The 19,626-nt window shown below is 46.1% G+C and overlaps 1 protein-coding gene across 1 annotated transcript; it reads left to right on the top strand.

The window, feature by feature from the left end:
- Positions 1-1,372: 1,372 nt before the first annotated feature.
- LOC129834500 (calretinin-like) lies at positions 1,373-19,538 on the top strand. Its single transcript, XM_055899538.1, has 11 exons — positions 1,373-1,556; positions 12,887-12,963; positions 13,267-13,356; positions 13,560-13,640; positions 14,431-14,487; positions 14,653-14,730; positions 14,829-14,884; positions 14,992-15,031; positions 15,726-15,779; positions 17,685-17,756; positions 18,855-19,538. The coding sequence occupies exons 1-11, from the start codon at positions 1,460-1,462 to the stop codon at positions 18,969-18,971; spliced, it is 819 nt and encodes a 272-aa protein (XP_055755513.1). The 5' UTR covers positions 1,373-1,459; the 3' UTR covers positions 18,972-19,538.
- The last annotated feature ends 88 nt before the right edge of the window (positions 19,539-19,626 follow it).

Below are 19,626 nucleotides of genomic sequence, written 5' to 3'. Positions count from 1 at the left end.
TCTCTCTGTCTCTCTCTCTGTCTCTCTCTCTCTGTCTCTCTCTCTCTGTCTCTCTCTCTCTCTCTCTCTCTCTCTCTCTCTCTCTCTCTCTCTCTCTCTCTCTCTCTCTCTCTCTCTGTCTCTCTCTCTCTGTCTCTCTCTCTGTCTCTCTCTCTCTGTCTCTCTCTCTCTCTCTGTCTCTCTCTCTCTCTCTCTCTCTCTCTCTCTCTCTCTCTCTCACACACACACACACACACACACACACACACACACACACACACACACACACACACACACACACACACACACACACACACACGCACCTTCAGGCTTTATCAAAGCTGCTGGAGCCTCAAATAAAAAGAATGTTAGAAAAGTGAGAAGAAAATAGATAAAGGAGGAGTGGGGATATCCCCCATACCAGAGCCTATAGACGCTTTATTATACTTTAGTGGCAGTACAATATAGTCGTCCTAGTGGGTGATAGGATTTGTGCCAGCTATGAGGTTGAATGGCCAAGGAGTCTGAGGAGAAACTTAAATCTAAACAGATCCTATAGAAGAGCTGGGCTTACTGCGTGGGAGATGAGGCAGTGACAGAGGGATGCATTGATGGATGGGGGGATAAAATGGGAGTAAATTAGGAACGGTGAGAGAGGGGATAGTACAGTCTTTTTTCAAAGTGATACTTGATAAGTACAGTAAGATCAATGGTGAGGCATTTGGTAGAGCAGAGAGATAAATACTCGTTACCAGAGCATGTGCGCACAAACACACACACACACACACACACACTCACTCACTCACTCACTCACTCACTCACTCACTCAGTCACTCACTCAGTCACTCACTCAGTCACTCACTCAGTCACTCACTCAGTCACTCACTCAGTCACTCACTCAGTCACTCAGTAACTCACTCACTCACTCACACACTCGCACGCACACACACACACACACACACACACACACACACACACACACACACACACACACACACACACACACACACACACACACACACACACACACACACACACACTTAGTTGGATTCCTACTGTGTTGGCCTGTTTGATGGGACAGACTATGTGATGGAATGCTTTGATGTAATTTTTGGCTCATGAGTGCAAGTATATAGGGCCTTTCTCTGTATGATTATATTTCCATAATTCCAATCAACAGAGAGAACTGCCCGTGTTATTCTGCATGGACAGAGCCTGCATGGACAGTGCCATTGAGTATCTCTCATCCCTCTGAGGGGAGTGACAGAACAGTACAGCTCCTGCAGGCTCTCACACTCCTTGGCTCAGAGTACATTCAGGTTCAGAGCCGCTGCGCCCCCTTCTGTCAGCGTGAAAAGTGCATGCGCCGCGGGGGGGTTTAAAAGCCCGGGTTGTGTGGGAGCCGCTGACAGTTTGGAGAGGCTCTGGATCAGACTGGGACCAAGTTAACTAGGGAAGAAGAAAAAGCAGCAGCGACTGAATGATGGCGAGTCAAGCACAGCAGCCCCCTCATCTCCACCTGGCAGAGCTCACCGCGGCGCAGTTTCTCGACATCTGGAAACATTTCGACTCAGACGGTCAGTACTGCTACGGCCAGGGGGTTAAAATTGGGCAGGACTGGACTATGGGCATATCATAGGAGTAAGCTGGTTGTAAATTCAGAATGGTTGGATAGTTGTTAAATTGATAGGCTAGTGCTTGGTGGGACAGAGAAAGTGAGCAGATGTGATAGATGAGGGTAGGAAGTCCCGTGTGATGTACTGCGGTACAGAGGAGCATATGGATTGTTATTTAAACAGCGTCATGGGAATCTTGGCTGTGATTGTCAGTCAGAGTTTCCTTGTGCCCTGTACCCTGTTCCGTGATCATGCAATTCCGGGAAGATTTTTAACTTGACACTCCTTTTTTAACTTTAATTGCACAATTAGCATATTGAAGTTGTATAAAGGGGCATTTGTGGGGTTTGTAGATATTTGTTGCAGAACTGTCAGATAAGGAAACATATTTTGAAGTAGCAAAGTAGAAAAGCATTTTCAAATAGTTCAGTTTGTGCATTTTCCCCACACGAGCGTTATATGAGATTTCATATAGGCTACATATAATCCCCTATAACCATATTTGTTATTCATCATTTTATTTTAGTTCCTCAATTACGCATCAAACCGCGCCAAGCTGTGGAACAGAAGAGCGCTGCTTTGGAACACATTTGTGGCACTATTTTCTGTGCGTAAAACACGAAAGTCTAATACAACACTACATTCTTTGAGAGTAAACATGCGTTGTTCTTGCTAGATCATTTATTATATAGAGTGGTGACGTGTGTGCAAAACGGAGTGGCTGTTTGATCGCTGTGAATTATATATGTGCCTGGCTTGTAGCGACCCCAACGAGGCAACCGGATCCGCGCGTCTCCTATGAATGAATCTACAGTAGCCTATGTCATCACCGGGGCTTCTGCCAGGCGCGGTGTATTGACAGGCAGCTTGCCGTGTCCGGTCTGGGAATGGGAAGGAGTGGAGCGGGAGAGAGAGTAGGGGGGGAAGGGGTTAGGAGAAGGGGGAGCAGTGTGTGAAGAAGATGAGGAGGCAGGACAGAGAGGATGGTAAAGTGGAAGTGGGGGCAGAGGAGAGACGAGGGAGAAGTAGTGATGGGGAAAATGAGTGCGACGGAATGAAAATAGGAAATAGCCATATAGCCTTTAAAGTCATTGGGGTGGGGGGGGGGGGGGGGGGGGGGGGGGTACTGCACGCACTTTATACTGGGCGGTTAGGGGTGTGACTGACTGCAGATCGATGGCCCAGTCGCGGGTATGGTGTGCGTCACTGTGCGCTAGAGCTGGTCTCCGTCACACACCACTCAAAGGTGATCATGAAAGGTTATAAACAGTGATTATAACAGCAGCTATACGAGTTGCTAAATCCCATGACCCTCAGTATCTCTCATTTACGTCTTTGGATTTAAATATATTGCATGGTATAGCACTGCGTTTTCTTTCTTTAATCCATCCATCCATGCATTCATTTCTGCACTGCGCAAAGCATGTTGAATCCTTCTCCCCCCATCCCATGGTGGTCCCTTAGGGCCGTGGGAGACGTTCTGCTTGGCAGCAAAACGCTGGGCTAGGCCCGTTTAGACTTACTGAGGGCTCTACTAAACACGCGCCTGTTGAAGTGTGTAAAGATGTGTCAAAAAGTCTGTGACATTGTGCAGGCTTGACATGTTTCCGCCCCATAGCGCTCACTCTGAGCTCTGCAGCCTCTCACCTAGAGCGTGTAAACAGTCACACCTGAGCAAGCGCAGGGATTCTCCGAGCCGCTCAAACACTCCACTGCCCCAGCCGAGGGTTAAATCCGCCCACCGGGTCAACTAAGCCATATGCATCCCTGTTGTGCACTGGGCTGGAATGGACCTAGAAGTAGTAGAGCCAGGGATGAGGAATGAGTGCAATTACACACACACACACACACACACACACACACACACACACACACACACACACACACACACACACACACACACACACACACACACACACACACACACACACACACACACACACACACACACACACACACACACACACTCTAATTCCACAAATTATAGTTTGTGGAATGTAAAAATAGGTCTCACTGTTTGCTGTGAATACATGAATGCATTTAAGGCTTTTCAGGGATGTCGTGCCAGGGATCCATCTGTGGGAAGCAGAGGTGGTTAACAGAAACACATTGCGGCCAAGCAGGTTTGTGTCGGTCTGTCCTGTCGAATCCGTGCACCAATCTGTGTCCATAGTCTCATACATGATAAAGTGGGACTAGAGCTGGGGTAGTGGAGCATGCTTTTCAAGAATCCTAGATTTGATTTTTCGGCCACTGTCAATGACACGTTTCAGATTTAAAACTTCAGATGATTCACTCTTAGGACAGGCCTTGTATGGTGTGTGCGTGTGTGTTATGGTTTGTGCAGAATGTGTCTGTGTGTGGACTAGAGAATAGGCCTATGATAATTGGGAAGCGCATGCATTATTCCACTCTTCACACCAAAGATTATTACATGCAAGGAAACAAGATCTATGTCTAACATAACTGGAAAATGTATGAACAGGTCCAAGCCTTTTGGAGCCCTATACGAGATTTGGTTAGGGGCCTACCACCTCGCTGGTAAAATATTTTAGTGGCTCCCCACTTGACCATGGAAATATTTATAAATTTTTAAAGTTCATTTCCTGTAATTCCACACATTTTGCCATAGGGCATAGAGAACATTTTGCCGTTTTAAAGCAAGTTTTCTGCAGTTGTTGTCACGTTCCTGACCTATTTCTGTTAGTTTGTTATATGTGTTAGTTGGTCAGAACGTGAGTTTGGGTGGGCATTCTATGTTTTCTGTTTCTATGTTGGTTTTTGGGTTGCCTGGTATGGCTCTTAATTAGAGGCAGGTGTTTGGCGTTCCTCTAATTAAGAGTCATATTTAGGTAGGCGTTGTCACAGTGTTCGTTGTGGGTGATTGTCTTCCGTGTCTGTGTCTGTTCACCACGCGGGACTGTTTACGGTTTGTTCGATTTGTGTAGCCTATGTTTCCTATTCGTGCGTTCTTCTTGTTTTATGTTAGTTCGTCGTCTAGGTCTGTCTACACCGTTTGTTGTTTTTGTTAGTTTAGTCAAGTTCGTGTTTTCGTTAATAAAATTATGTCATTTCACTACGCTGCGCCTTGGTTCCCTCAATACTCCTCCTCTTCAGATGAAGAGGAGGAGGACTGCCGTTACAGAATCACCCACCAAATATCCAGAACCAAGCAGCGGAGTAAACGGAGTAAGGGACAGAAAAAGAAGGAGGAATGGACTTGGGACGATGTATTGGACGGGAAAGGTTGCTACACATGGGAGGAGATCCTGGCTGGTAGGGATCGCCTCCCATGGGAACAGCTGGAGGCACTGAGGAGAGCAGAGGCAACCGGAGAAGGGAACCGGAGTTATGAGGGGACACGTCTTGCACAGAAGCCCAAAAGCCCGTGAGTAACACCCAAAAATTTCTTGGGGGGGGGGGCTAAGAGGTAGTGGGCCAAGGGCAGGTAGGAGACCTGCGCCCACTTCCCAGGCTTACCGTGGAGAGCGGGAGTACGGGCAGGCACCGTGTTACACAGTAGAGCGCAGGGTGTCTCCTGTTACACAGTAGAGCGCAGGGTGTCTCCTGTAGGAGTGCATAGCCCAGTGCGGGTTATTCCACCTCCCCGCACTGGTAGGGCTAGATTGGGCATTGAGCCAGGTGTCATGAGGCCGGCTCAACGCGTCTGGTCTCCAGTGCATCTCCTCGGGCCGGCATACATGGCACCTGCCTTATGCATGGTTTCCCCGGTTCGCCTTCATAGCCCGGTGCGGGTTATTGCACCTCCCCGCACTGGTCTGGCGACCGGGAGCATTCAACCAGGTAAGGTTGGGCAGGCTCAATGCTCAAGAGAGCCAGTACGCCTGCACGGTCCGGTATTTCCGGCGCCACCTCCCCGCCCCAGCCTAGTACCTACAGTGCCTACACTACGCACTAGGCTACCAGTGCGTTTCCAGAGCCCTGTTCCTCCTCCATGCACTCTCCCTGTAGTGCGTGTATCCAGTTCGGTGCCTCCAGTTCCGGCACCACGCACTAAGCCTCCTGTGCGTCTCCAGAGCCCTGTACACACTGTTTCTTCTCCCCCTACTAATCCTGATGTGCTTGCCCTCAGCCCGGTGTCACCAGTGCCGGTACCACGCACCAGGTATAGAGTGGGCTTTGAGAGTCCAGTGTGCCCTGTCCCTGCTCCCCGCACTAGTATGAAGGTGCGTGTCCTTAGGCCGGTGCCTCCAGTTCCGGCACCACGCACCAGGTCTACAGTGCGCCTTATCCGGCCAGAGCCATCCGTCTCCCCAGTGCCATCTGAGCCATCCGTCTCCCTAGTGCCATCTGAGCCATCCGTCTCCCCAGCGCCATCTGAGCCATCCGTCTCCCCAGCGCCGTCTGAGCCATCCGTCTGCAATGAGCCTGCAAAGCCGCCCGTCTGCCATGAGCCTGCAAAGCCGCCCGTCAGCCATGAGCCTACAGAGCCGCCCGCCAGACAGGAGCCGCTAGAGCCGCCCGCCAGACAGGAGCCGCTAGAGCCGCCCGCCAGACAGGAGCCGCTAGAGCCGCCAACCAGACAGGATCCGCCAGAGCCGCCAACCAGACAGGATCCGCCAGAGCCGCCAACCAGACAGGATCCGCCAGAGCCGCCAACCAGACAGGATCCGCCAGAGCCGCCAACCAGACAGGATCCGCCAGAGCCGCCAACCAGACAGGATCCGCCAGAGCCGCCAACCAGACAGGATCTGCCAGAGCCGCCAACCAGACAGGATCTGCCAGAGCCGCCAACCAGACAGGATCTGCCAGAGCCGCCAACCAGACAGGATCTGCCAGAGCCGCGAGCCAGACAGGATCTGCCAGAGCCGCCAGCGAGCCATGAGCAGCCAGAGCCGTCAGAGCCATGAGCGTCGAGAGCCGTCAGCCTGCCATGAGCGTCGAGAGCCGTCAGCCTGCCATGAGCGTCGAGAGCCGTCAGCCTGCCATGAGCGTCGAGAGCCGTCAGCCTGCCATGAGCGTCGAGAGCCGTCAGCCTGCCATGAGCGTCGAGAGCCGTCAGCCTGCCATGAGCGTCGAGAGCCGTCAGCCTGCCATGAGCGTCGAGAGCCGTCAGCCTGCCATGAGCGTCGAGAGCCGTCAGCCTGCCATTAACGTCGAGAGCCGTTAGCCTGCCATGAGCGTCGAGAGCCGTCAGCCTGCCATGAGCGTCGAGAGCCGTCAGCCTGCCATGAGCGTCCAGATTCGTCAGTCAGCCATGAGCTGCCCTTCAGCCAGAAACGGCTATATACCCAGAACTGCCCCTCAGTCCAGAGCTGTCTCTCTGTCCGGAGCTGCCTTTCAGTCCGGAGTTGCCCCTCTATCCTGATCTCCCTCTCTATCCTGATCTACCTCTTTATTCTGATCTATCCCTCTGTCTTGTGCTATCCCTCTGTCTTGATCTATCTCTCTGTCCCGGTGCTGTCCCTGTCATTGATGTTACTAAGGGGATTTTGTGGGGGTAAAATGAGAGTGGACATTTTTAGGGGGAGATGGAGGCTAGGATTGATTATGGTGGGGTGGGGACCTCGCCCGGAGCCTGAGCCACCACCGTGGTCAGATGCCCACCCAGACCCTCCCCTAGACTTTGTGCTTGTGCGCCCGGAGTTCGCACCTTATGGGGGGGGGTTATGTCACGTTCCTGACCTATTTCTGTTAGTTTGTTATATGTGTTAGTTGGTCAGAACGTGAGTTTGGGTGGGCATTCTATGTTTTCTGTTTCTATGTTGGTTTTTGGGTTGCCTGGTATGGCTCTTAATTAGAGGCAGGTGTTTGGCGTTCCTCTAATTAAGAGTCATATTTAGGTAGGCGTTGTCACAGTGTTCGTTGTGGGTGATTGTCTTCCGTGTCTGTGTCTGTTCACCATGCGGGACTGTTTACGGTTTGTTCGATTTGTGTAGCCTATGTTTCCTATTCGTGCGTTCTTCTTGTTTTATGTAAGTTCGTCGTCTAGGTCTGTCTACACCGTTTGTTGTTTTTGTTAGTTTAGTCAAGTTCGTGTTTTCGTTAATAAAATTATGTCATTTCACTACGCTGCGCCTTGGTTCCCTCAATACTCCTCCTCTTCAGATGAAGAGGAGGAGGACTGCCGTTACAGTTGTACACATTTTGCCATAGGGCGAAAAGAAACTATAGCAAATGTCTAACTAATTTCATGCAATTTTATTTGTGAGAGAGTGGCAAAAATCAGTGGGGGCCCCCTAAAGGGCAGGGGCCTTGCACACATGCCCTTTGTTCCCGTTCGGTAATTTATTTATTACTACAAATTTAGATAGCAGGGTAGACTAATTTACCAATCTAAAAATGTGTAGCTTCGTGGGCTAATTGAGTGCTGTCAGTGACTGACATAACAAGAGGAAAACAGCTGATGCACAACCACATTTCGAAATTGCGCTTTGTGTATTCTGCTGTTCAAATTCTCAACAGTAAGAATGAGTTCCTTTTTGGGTCAGGGGCCCCCTAGCGGCCAGGGGACGTAGACAAACCGCCTATGTCGCTTATGCCCAAGTCCGGCCCTGTGTAAAGACATGGGCATAATTCACACTAAATCCTCACATTGGGAAGAGCAATTAGGATTATTTGTGATGGGGTCTGCCGATATCTAGCATAATATCCATGTCTCTGGTGAAACTTCTTTACGCAGTTAAACAGCCAACTCACCCACTTCCCTCCCACACAGTACAGGAATATGTTTAGTTGTGCTTCTGTGAAGTGATGACATGTTGATATAGAGAGGAGACAGTGATTTGTGTGTTTCTGCAGTGATTTGCTTACATCTCAAAGACCAGCCGAGCCGATGCACAGATGGTGATATACCTATCAAATACAACACACAAAGTTAAAAGTTTTATTAGTAGTATGGGATACGTATTGTATACATCGTCCAACGAAATGCTTACTTGCAGGTTCCTTCTCGACAATGCAACAACAATAAAAAACAGTAAAAAAATAAGAATAAAAAGAAAAAGTGAGCCTGTTGGTATTAGACCACATGCTTCGTAACAGTCTGCCTGAAGGTAAGGGAGAGAACAGCTCGTAGCGGGGGTGTGTGGGGTCCATGATGATGCAGAGTGCCTTCCTCATGCACAGTTTCAAGTAGACGTCCTGGATGGGTGGAAGCATGGTCCCAGTGATGTACTCGGCTGTCTTCACCACGCGCTGGAGGGCTTTGCGGTCGTGGACAGAGCAATTCCCATACCAGGCCGTGAATCAACCGTTCAGGACGCTCTTGATGGTTCAGCAGCGGTAGTATTTGGAGCAACATGCCAAATGTTCCCTCCTCTGCTTCCGGAAGTCAACAGTCAACTCCTTTGTTTTGCTGACATTGAGGGAAAGGTTGTTGTCATGATGTCACCACAATGCCAGTTCACTTATCGCCTCTCTATAGGTGAACTAGTCATTGTTGGTTATCAGGCCTACAACTATCGTGTTGTCAGCAAACTTGCTGTACACCATGCGTAGCCAGTCACATGCCTGTCATGTTTGTGAATGTTGCTACAGAATATCTAGTGCCCCAATAAACATCTACCTGACCCCCCACTGTCAATCACCCAGGCACAAAGCCATTCCACTGTGAATATGTTGCTAATGCCTTCTGAGCTGCAGGCAATTCCTGTTCTTAAATAGCATTCTGTGGCAACATTACCAGAGAATTTCCACACTTCCCATTCGTAAATGCCACCCTGATCTGCCTAAAGTCTCCAGATGCGGGCAGTGCTTTGGTCATGTGAATAATGCAGAACCCCTACCTTCTCCCAACACTGAGCTAAACTACAAGAATGTTAGAGCGGGTCCTTTCTTCTGCCCTCTCTTTACCCCCTCTCTCTCTATTGCTGCATCTCCTAGCTATCTCTTCCCATTCTCTCTCCTTTTCTATCTGCCTGTAGGGTGTGTGTGTGATGTGTGTTTCTCCCGTGTGTGTTTGATGGCCTCTGAGTGTTTCTCTCATCTCCCCGATGGGGGAACTCACAGAACACAGACCTGGGGGAACTCACAGAGTACAAACCGTTAGAGATCTGATCGGCCAAGACAATTAGGAGCTTGTTATATTTTCAATCAGCCTTAAATATCTACAGCATGTGGGTTGCCCCTACAGTGTGCGCACGCACACACGCACACACGCACACACACACACACACACACACACACACACACACACACACACACACACACACACACACACACACACACACACACACACACACACACACACACACACACACACACACACACACTTATTGTCACGCCCTGACCTTAGTTATCTTTGTTTTCTTTATTATTTTGGTTAGGTCAGGGTGTGACATGGGGGATGTATGTGTTTTGACTTGTCTAGGGGTTTTGTATGTTTATGGTATGTTTATGGGGTGTTTACTAGTCTAGGTGTTTGTATGTCTATGGTTGCCTAGATTGGTTCTCAATTAGAGGCAGCTGTTTATCGTTGTCTCTGATTGGGAACCATATTTAGGCAGCCATATTCCATTGGGTATTTCGTGGGTTATTGTCTATATGTAAGTTGCCTGTGTCTGCACTTGTTTAATATATAGCTTCACGTTTGTTTGTTGTTTTGCATAGTTTGTTTAAGTGTTCTTCGTTTCGTTAAATAAATAGAAGAATGTATTCTTATCACGCTGCGCCTTGGTCCTCCTCTCTTCATCCAAACGACGAACGTGACACTTATCAAGTAATCTCTTTCCCCTCTCCATAATTTTCTTCCCCTGTGAATTCAGCTATCATTTTATTCCTATGGTGCTATGACACAATAAGTCACATTAAGCCCCTGCCCTTTCAGATCCCTCCCTCCGACCTACCCTCCCTTTCTCTCCTCCTCCCTCTATCTCATCCCCATCAGATACTGGGCCTGATGGTTTTGCTGGGATATCAGACTAATCCTAGTAAGGACCAGGGAGCTCAGCAGTGTGTGTGTGTGTTGGATATAAATATGTGACTCAATGTTATGCTACTGTACTCCTGTGGGAGTCGTGTTGGCCAGATGGACAATATCGTGTGAATGTAGCATTAGGCTAGATAATGAGAGTGTTTTTGTCAACATGTTTCCATATTGTTTAGCCTGTCTAGGATGAGGGTGCCGCTAGCGGCACTCCCTCCCCACCCCCACTGAAAAACCAGTGCCGCGAAATTCAAAAAAAATATTTTTTTAAAATATTTAACTTTCACACATTAAAGTCCAATACAGCTAATGAAAGACACAGATCTTGTGAATCCAGCCAACATGTCCGATTTTTTAAATGTTTTACAGGGAAGACACAATATGTAAAGATGTAAATCTATTAGCTAAAAACACATTAGCATAATCCACCATCTTTTATTTGTCCACCAACACCAGTAGCTATCACCAATTCGGCTAAACTAAGATATTTATAGCCCCTAACCAAGAAAAAAACTCATCAGATGACAGTCTGATAACATATTTATGGTATGGGATAGGTTTTGTTAGAAAAATGTGCACATTTCAGGTAGCTGGCATAGTTTACAATTGCACCCACCGTCACAAATGGACTAGAATAATTACAATGAGCAACGTGTTTACCTAACTACTAATCATCAAACATTTCGTAAAAATACACAGCATACACTAATCGAAAGACACAGATCCTGTGAATACAGACAATACTTCAGATTTTCTAAGTGTCTTACAGCGAAAACACAATAAATCGTTATATTAGCATAGCACATAGCACATAGCAGCCCAGCATTGATTCTAGCCAAAGAGAGCGATAACGTAAACATCGTCAAAATATATTATTTTTTTCACTAACCTTCTCAGAATTCTTCAGATGACACCCCTGTAACATCACATTACAACATACATATACAGTTTGTTCGAAAATGTGCATATTTAGCCACCAAAATCATGGTTACACAATGACAAAAGTAGTCCAGCTGGTGAGAAAATGTTGGTGCGCCATATTAGACAGTGATCTACTCTTATACATAAATATTCATAAACGTGACTAAAAAATATAGGGTGGACAGCGATTGATAGACAATTTAATTCTTAATACAATCGCGGAATTACATTTTTTTAATTATCCTTACTTTTCAATACAGTTTGCGCCAAGCGAAGCTACGTCAAAAAACATGGCGTCCTAAGCCACTAACATTTTTCGACAGAAACACGATTTATCATAATAGAAATGTCCTACTTTGAGCTGTTCTTCCATCAGTATCTTGGGCAAAGGATCCTTTCTTGGGTCTAATCGTCTTTTGGTGGAAAGCTGTCCTCTTGCCATGTGGAAATGCCAACTGCGTTCGGGATGAACTGGAAACGTGCCCAGCGATTCACAGCGTTTCAGAAATAAATGTCCCAAAATCGCACTAAACGGATATAAATTGCTATAAAACGCTTTAAATTAACTACCTTATGATGTTTTTAACTCCTATAACGAGTCTTAACATGACCGGAGAAAGATTACTCCCAACACTAATGCTTGGAACAGGTGCGGGTCGGTGTCCTCCACGCGCATGACGCACCAAGAAAAGAGTTGCTAGCTACAGGGTTTTTTAATTTATAGTGCCTGTGAACGCGCAATCGACCCCATTCAAATCGTCATCACGTAAAGGCATCCAGGGGAAGACGTAAGCAGTGTCCGTATACTCATAGCAATAACAGTGGCCTTTTAACTGACTCCAGATCAGGGGCCAACATTTCTGAAATCTGACTCCATGTCAGGGAAATTGCTGTAGAATGGGTTCTGTTCCACTTAGAGACAAAATTTCAACTCCTATAGAAACTATAGACTGTTTTCTATCCAATAATAATAATAATATGCATATTGTACAATCAAGAATTTTGTGGGAAGCCGTTTCAAAAATTACACGATTAGCATAAATAGTGACAACAGCGCCCCCAGCCTCAACAGGTTAAAGTATGCAAACAGTCATGGTGGTGCTATACAACACTTGAATCTCTGGACTCCTTGTGGACTCGTTGTTCTGGACCTTCATTGAGCTACTTGTTGAGCAAAGGGCTTAAAAAATGCCTCCATATTGAACCCTGTTTTTTTTACAGTAATGAAACACACACTACATACCAGGGTTCTATCTCAATTCACATCAGCTGTATTGGAGAAGAAGGTCCAAGGTCCCTCCCCTTACTTTTTTCTCCAATAGGATTTGCGAAGGAGGTGAGGAGAGAGGATGCGAGGAATCAAGGAAAGATTAATTGAGAAAGTGCCATTTAACTATTATGTTTTTCACAGGTTCAAAAGTCAATGAAATCCCCATCTCACTGATCCCAGGAATGACCTTTAACCCTTGGGTATGTTCTACAGGAAATGGCTACATCGAGGGAAAGGAGCTGGAGAACTTCTTCCGGCAGCTAGAGACTGCGCGGAGAGGAACAGGCGTGGTGAGTGGGTTTGAATACTTTGAAAATGCACCCTTCCTTCCTTCCTGCCTTAAAGTGAGTGACTGACTCCATCCTAGTCGAGGCAACCTTAAACATTGTATTTAAATGAGAAAATGGTCCACTTTACTTGATTGTCATCATCCATGGTGTATTCAGGCTTCTGGATAGGCTAATCGACTAGACAATTTGATATAATATGCTATAACAACTCATCATCATAGAGAGTCGTTAGGTAGGAAGTCTATGTTTTATCAGTTTTTGATTTATTCTGTTTGTTTGTGTGTGTGTGTTTGTCTATTCAAGGATCCCACACATGCTGCCTTTAGAGAGAAAATGAAGGAATTCATGATGAAATTTGACAAGAATGCAGACGGAAGAATCGAGATGTCAGAAGTAAGACCATACTGTACACAAGCACATTCAAACTCCTCTGTTGAAATGTCTGCTTACTTTTTATGTTTACCTCAGATCTGCATAGATGTTCTTTGTTTTGTACACAGTGTTGTTGTTGAAATCCGCTTTAATATTGAGTTAGTAGCCAAGTGTAATAATCCTCTCTCTCTATATTTTCTCTCTCTCTCCCTCTTTCTCTCCAGTTAGCTCAGATTCTGCCCACAGAGGAGAATTTCCTGCTTTGTTTCAGAACATTTGTGGGATCCAGTGCAGAATTCATGGCGGTAAGTTGTGTCTGTCTGTCTGTGTGTGTTTGTGTGTAAGCCCATTGCACTGTACAGTATATCAATCACTAAAGATGGCTCCTGCTATCATTGTTCTCCGATACAGATAACTTTTTGGTGTATCGCTAAGTCTGATCACTTCGTCCCATACACAAAAACCAACACAAAAACACATCCATCCACACACACAGAATCAATCCCAAGAGAGCTTAGAAATATCAGGGAAACAGGCATCTTCTTGTCTAAAGTGTTTTATATCTAGAAATAACTAGAGAGAGAAAGAGAGAGAGAGAGGGGGGCTCCTTTTAACTATTCTCTGTTGGTGGAGACACACAAAGTAAGGAGAAGAGAGGATAGACAGAAGGAAGGAGTTTTGAAGTGGTCCAGTGTGCTGGCTACCCCGTGTTAAAAGTGGAGGGGGGAGGGGAACACCGAAGCTATTCTCAGACTGCCATACATTATGGATGGGTTGCAGGCTTACTGCAGAAGAGTGGGGGGTGTGTGGGGGGGGGGGGGGGGGTTGATGTAGTTTGGGCATCCATCTTTGATAAGGATTCGCTCTAGACACGGGACAGCTGGTAGATTAAAACACAAATTATATATTTTTCTGTCTCACTCTCATCCTCTTCTATCTCCGTCTGTCTACATTCTCTCTACCGATTATAGCATCATGACTTTTCCACTTGTTATTAAAGTAAAGAGGGTTTTAAGGCTTTAGAGTTCTTAATCTCTGTGTTTAAATGCATGTGTACTGTGTTGTAATGAAATGTTAAAAATGCTCTGTCTACAGGCATGGCGAAGGTATGACACTGATCGCAGTGGATACATCGAAGCCAATGAACTGAAGGTAAACAAATGTGTCAAAGTTTTAAACATTCATAACCTTCAGTAGTCAGTTTCCAAGGACTTGTGCTTGTTATCAGAAGAGGACCCCTGAGCACTCATCCTTAAACTTTAATTTTGGGTCACTGCGCCAGTTACCAGTGGGGTAACGAGGATCTGTCTTCCTCAGGGTTTCCTGTCAGATCTTCTGAAGAAGGCCAACAGACACTACGATGACAAGAAACTCAACGAGTACACACAGACAATCGTGAGTGTGACACACATACTGTACATGTGTACACAAACACACAGGTTTACCACCGTGTAGTAATGTTACGCCACTCACTGTTGCATTTCACTCTCCAGCTGAAGATGTTTGATTTGAACGGTGATGGGAAACTGGGCCTGTCTGAAATGGCCAGGTGAGTGTATGTGAGTCTTGTTCACTGAGAGACTCTCTGTGTTATACTTGAATCCATTTTGAAGTAAAGAATCTGAATGTGAACGATTTTCTTTTATCTCATTTAAGGCTGCTGCCGGTTCAGGAAAATTTCTTGCTCAAGTTCGAGGTGAGACCTGACCCACACACGCCACCCCACCCCACCCTACCCTACCCCACCCCACCCCACACACAAAATCCTTTAGGAATTGGGGCAATGTATTCATTTGTGAAAGAGTCGGTTACTATGTGAATTAAAGCAGTCTTGACTATAACCCTAAGGTAAAGGTCGGCAGATCTATGGTACAATTCAGCTTCATTGCATTCACTTTAAGAGGATTAAACTGTTTATCACAGGAGACGTTTACTGAGTCTGCACCTGGCTAGACTGCACCAGGCTAGACTGCACCAGGCTAGACTGCACCAGGCTAGACTGCACCAGGCTAGACTGCACCTGGCTAGACTGCACCAGGCTAGACTGCACCTGGCTAGACTGCACCTGGCTAGACTGCACCTGGCTAGACTGCACCAGGCTAGACTGCACCTGGCTAGACTGCACCAGGCTAGACTGCACCTGGCTAGACTGCACCTGGCTAGACTGCACCTGGCTAGACTGCACCAGGCTAGACTGCACCTGGCTAGACTGCACCTGGCTAACTGAAACCAGTTAGACTCCAGTTTGTGAGGAACAGACGCAGGCATTCCCAGGGTGCTACAACTCAATATTAGGAAGGTGTTCCTAATGTTTGGTAAACTCAGTGTACGTATATCATGTACAATACATATTCTAATTTTCACCTTCACTGTCTTTCCCATCTCTCCAGGGATGCAAGCTTTCAGCAGAGCAGTTCAACACAATATTCACCTTCTATGACAAGGTAAAAGAGCACAGTAGACATATTTGCTGGGAGGGTGTGTGGGTGGAGAGATTGTTTGTATCCCTGTCACTCAAGCTACAAGCTCCATGCAAATGGTCACTTGCACAGGTAAATACTCCAGACACACCTGCGTCTGTATCATTTATTTTGTTAGTGTTACCTTGGTAACCTTCCCAGTAGCGGTGCGTGGGTTAAATGAAGGGGGACGCCAATCCAGAAAAAAAAGCACATATTACAACCTATGTGTTGTGATAACTGTGTTGTTTGCTCTATAACCTGTTAGTTCATATGCCTTGACACCGTGATATATAGGCCCAATGCCGAGACAATAAGAAGACACAGTGGCAGAATACATTCAACCACACATTTGTTTCATTACAAAACCGGAGAGCAACATCTGTCCACAGAACATATTGAATGTAACAGTTACATGACCTACAGCATGGTCAAGCAAGGTAATGTTTCTGACAATTTTGGACTACTAAACAACTATTGATTTAGAACCACAGAGAGTTATTGCAAGTTACAAAGAAAACAGGAGCTGGCTGTCAATGTTACTGATTTATGTGTGTGTGTGTGTGTATGTGTGTGTGTGTGTGTGTGTGTGTGTGTGTGTGTGTGTGTGTGTGTGTGTGTGTGTGTGTGTGTGTGTGTGTGTGTGTGTGTGTGCAAGTAGAAAAAACATGTTGGCTCAACCTACTTGTAGAGAAATGCCAATGCCATCCTCCTCTCTTTCATGTTGCCTAAACATGAAGTACACACTTTTAGTTTTTGTTGTCCTAGGCTATCTTGCTAAAACACTTGCTCGCTAGCTTCCTTTCATAGACAACGATACACCAGGCCAGCTAGTTAACATTAGCATACTACACTCTTTGAAAGAAATATGCTATCTAGAACCTAAAAGGGTTCTTCAGCTATCCCCATAGGAGAACCCTTTGAAAAAACATTTTTGGTTCCAGGTAGAACCTATTAGGGTCCTCTTGTGGGGACAGCCGAAGAACCCTTCTGGAACCCTTTTTTCTAAGAGTGTACATTTAGCTACATGTTGAACTTCCATCCTCTCAGGTCAGGGGCACAACAATGTATGAATTAATGGTTGGATCAGAATCACCATTATAATCATTGGCCAGTACGGAGAATTAATTAAAACCACAAGTCCAAATCCCTAATTTAGGAAAGGGCTGAATACAACGAGATGCAACAATTCAAGTTTTTTTCTGTCATTAATGACATTTGGCTTTGGCTTGTGATGTGATTGGTCTGAAGCCAAATCCAAACTGGCTTCCCTTGACACTTTTTTTTATGGTGAGCTAGCACCATTCACAGCTGAGCTCACTCAGTTTAGCTCAAAGCTGATTGACAATTATTTTATGTATTTTTATCAAGGGAGGCCAAATGCTCGCTGGCTTCCCTTGAATTCAATGCTATGGGCGGCCACAATGTCATACTCTTTCTGACCAGAGAGCATCAGATAAATACTCTACACACACTGAGACAGAGGGGAGCTGTTTGGTTCGCTTGGATGCTTTCTCCGGTGAGATATATTCATTTCAGCCTCTTGTGAATTGAAGGAAATGTATGAAACACAGAGCGACGAAATATGTATTTTTTTCTTGGTCAACTTTTTGGGGAAGCCTGGCTTCCCTTGGCATCCATGAATACATGCCACTGAACCTTCCACAAATAAAAAATAGTACAGTAGGAAAGACAGGTGTACAGTACAGGAGTCTCATACTAATGCCTTTGTAATGACTGAATTGGCAGTTGGTCTGTGAATGATTGATCTTGCCTGTGTATACTCTGAGTGGGAGGATATCTGAGTGTTTGATTGTTCTTTTAATGAGAATATGATATGAGATGCCTGGCCCCTTTCTGCTGTTTCACTGTTTTTCACTGTTTCACTAGGATGGAAACGGTTACATCGATGAGCAGGAGCTGGACGCACTGCTGAAGGACCTACATGACAAGAACAAAATGGTAAAGAACAAGAGACTTCACTTATTTACTAACTCATCTTTTGATTAGTTGATTGGTTGATTATGTCATACTGCACCTGGAGTGTTTACAAGATCAGAATGATTGGCAGAACATTGTGGTCTTCTACAGGTTATGGTCTTCTGAGTTTTTGTTGGATCAGGATGTGGTGTTGCATTGACTGTTAGGGCCATACCCAGCAAACAGGGGACGTCCTGAGGATATTTGGCGACTTTCCCATTAGGTCCCTTAAAGGTTTAGGCACAACGTTATCCCACTGACGTTCTGAGAATGTTCTAGTTCCCAGGATGTCACTGAGGACCATGTCAGGACCATTTTAGTACGTTCTCAGGACTTTCATTTTACTAGTCCTTAGGACATCGAATGATGGTCCCAAGGGAACATTCTCTGTGGGACCGTTTTATAGTTCCCGGCTTGACTTGGGGATGTTTTTAGGATGTTCTTGGTCCCCTGAAGGTCACCTGAACGTTCTAGTTCCCGGTTTGTCCCCGGGATGTCCCCTAGGACGTTTTTAGCATGTTCTTGGGACGTTGTGTCATGGCCCCCTGGAGGTTTTGTCTAGTTCCCAGTTTGTCCCGGGGATGTCCCCGAGGACGTTTTTAGGACATTCTTGGGACGTTGTGTCATGAAATAAGTGAATCCCTTGCATTGCCAAAATACAAACAGCTGTGACTGGATCAGTGGTTTAGCAATCAGGGCCTTGATAGGCTTGACAACAGTAACAAGAGGTGATGTGTAATGAAACTAGGGTGTGCGTGTGCCCTGGGCAGATTTTTTTTTTTTGGGGGGGGGGGGTAGGAAATGTTTCTTTGCGACCGGGAACTAGGCAAAAACCTCTAGGGGACCATGACCCAAAATCCCAAGAAAGTTTTTTTTTAAAGTCCTTGGGACGTCCCTGGGACTAGACAAAACCTCCAAGCGACCATGAGACAACGTCCTGACGACTTCAGGCGACCATTTTGTGAAGTCCTGGGGACGTCCTAATGGCTCATTATTGTTTACAGGGTAGACACCATAGTTAATGATATCATTGGTTGAGGCACTAGCACTCACGTCTGTTTCTCTCCCTGTTTGCTGTAGGAGTTGGACTCGACTGGTCTGGTGGGCTATAAGAAGAGCATCATGGCTCTGTCCGACGCGGGGAAGCTCTACCGCACCGAGCTGGAGATCGTCCTCTGCCGCGACTCCACACTGTGATCTTTCACCTCTGACCCCTGACAACCCCCCACTGCCCCCATCCTGGCATTACTAGGTGCATGTATGCCCCCCTCCTCCGCTCCAACATCTGTAGAGTGAAAGTGAATGTCCACTTGAAGGTATAAGCAAGACCCTCAGCCTAACTGCCCCACTCTGTTTAACTACCTGTCCCTTACTATGCCCCACCTCACCTCCCCCCTTATCGCAGCGTGGCGCGACCTGATGATGTCATCAGCGTCTGCAGCTTTTTTGTTCTTTTTTTTTTACATGCAATTCTATAGTGAGTTAACCAATACATATGGAAATAATAGAAGGACTATTTATTTGAATGCATATACATTTTGCGTGAATGTCCTTTATACTGTACTCCCTAAGCCTACTCTTTGTTTTTTTTACAGTTTGCCTGTAAATCTCTCTTTCTCTCCCTTTTTCTATTTACCTCCAATCTCAATGCCCCCTCCCTCACTATTCGTTTCAGTCTGTTGCCTTGTTTTTGAATTGGGTTTAGGCTCGTACTGTTTTAGTGGAGAAATTATTGAGAGCATCAATAAATATAGCTGATGATCACTTATGTCTCTGCCTTACTCCCAACCACAAGGCCAAACTGTCTCTATCCAAACCATGGGATCTCAGTCTGCTATACTTCTATATCAGC

Source organism: Salvelinus fontinalis, chromosome 35, assembly GCF_029448725.1.
Source record: "Salvelinus fontinalis isolate EN_2023a chromosome 35, ASM2944872v1, whole genome shotgun sequence".
Taxonomy (NCBI): domain Eukaryota; kingdom Metazoa; phylum Chordata; class Actinopteri; order Salmoniformes; family Salmonidae; genus Salvelinus; species Salvelinus fontinalis.
The sequence above is the reverse complement of the archived record's forward strand: the minus strand, read 5'-3'. Positions and strand labels throughout refer to the sequence as shown.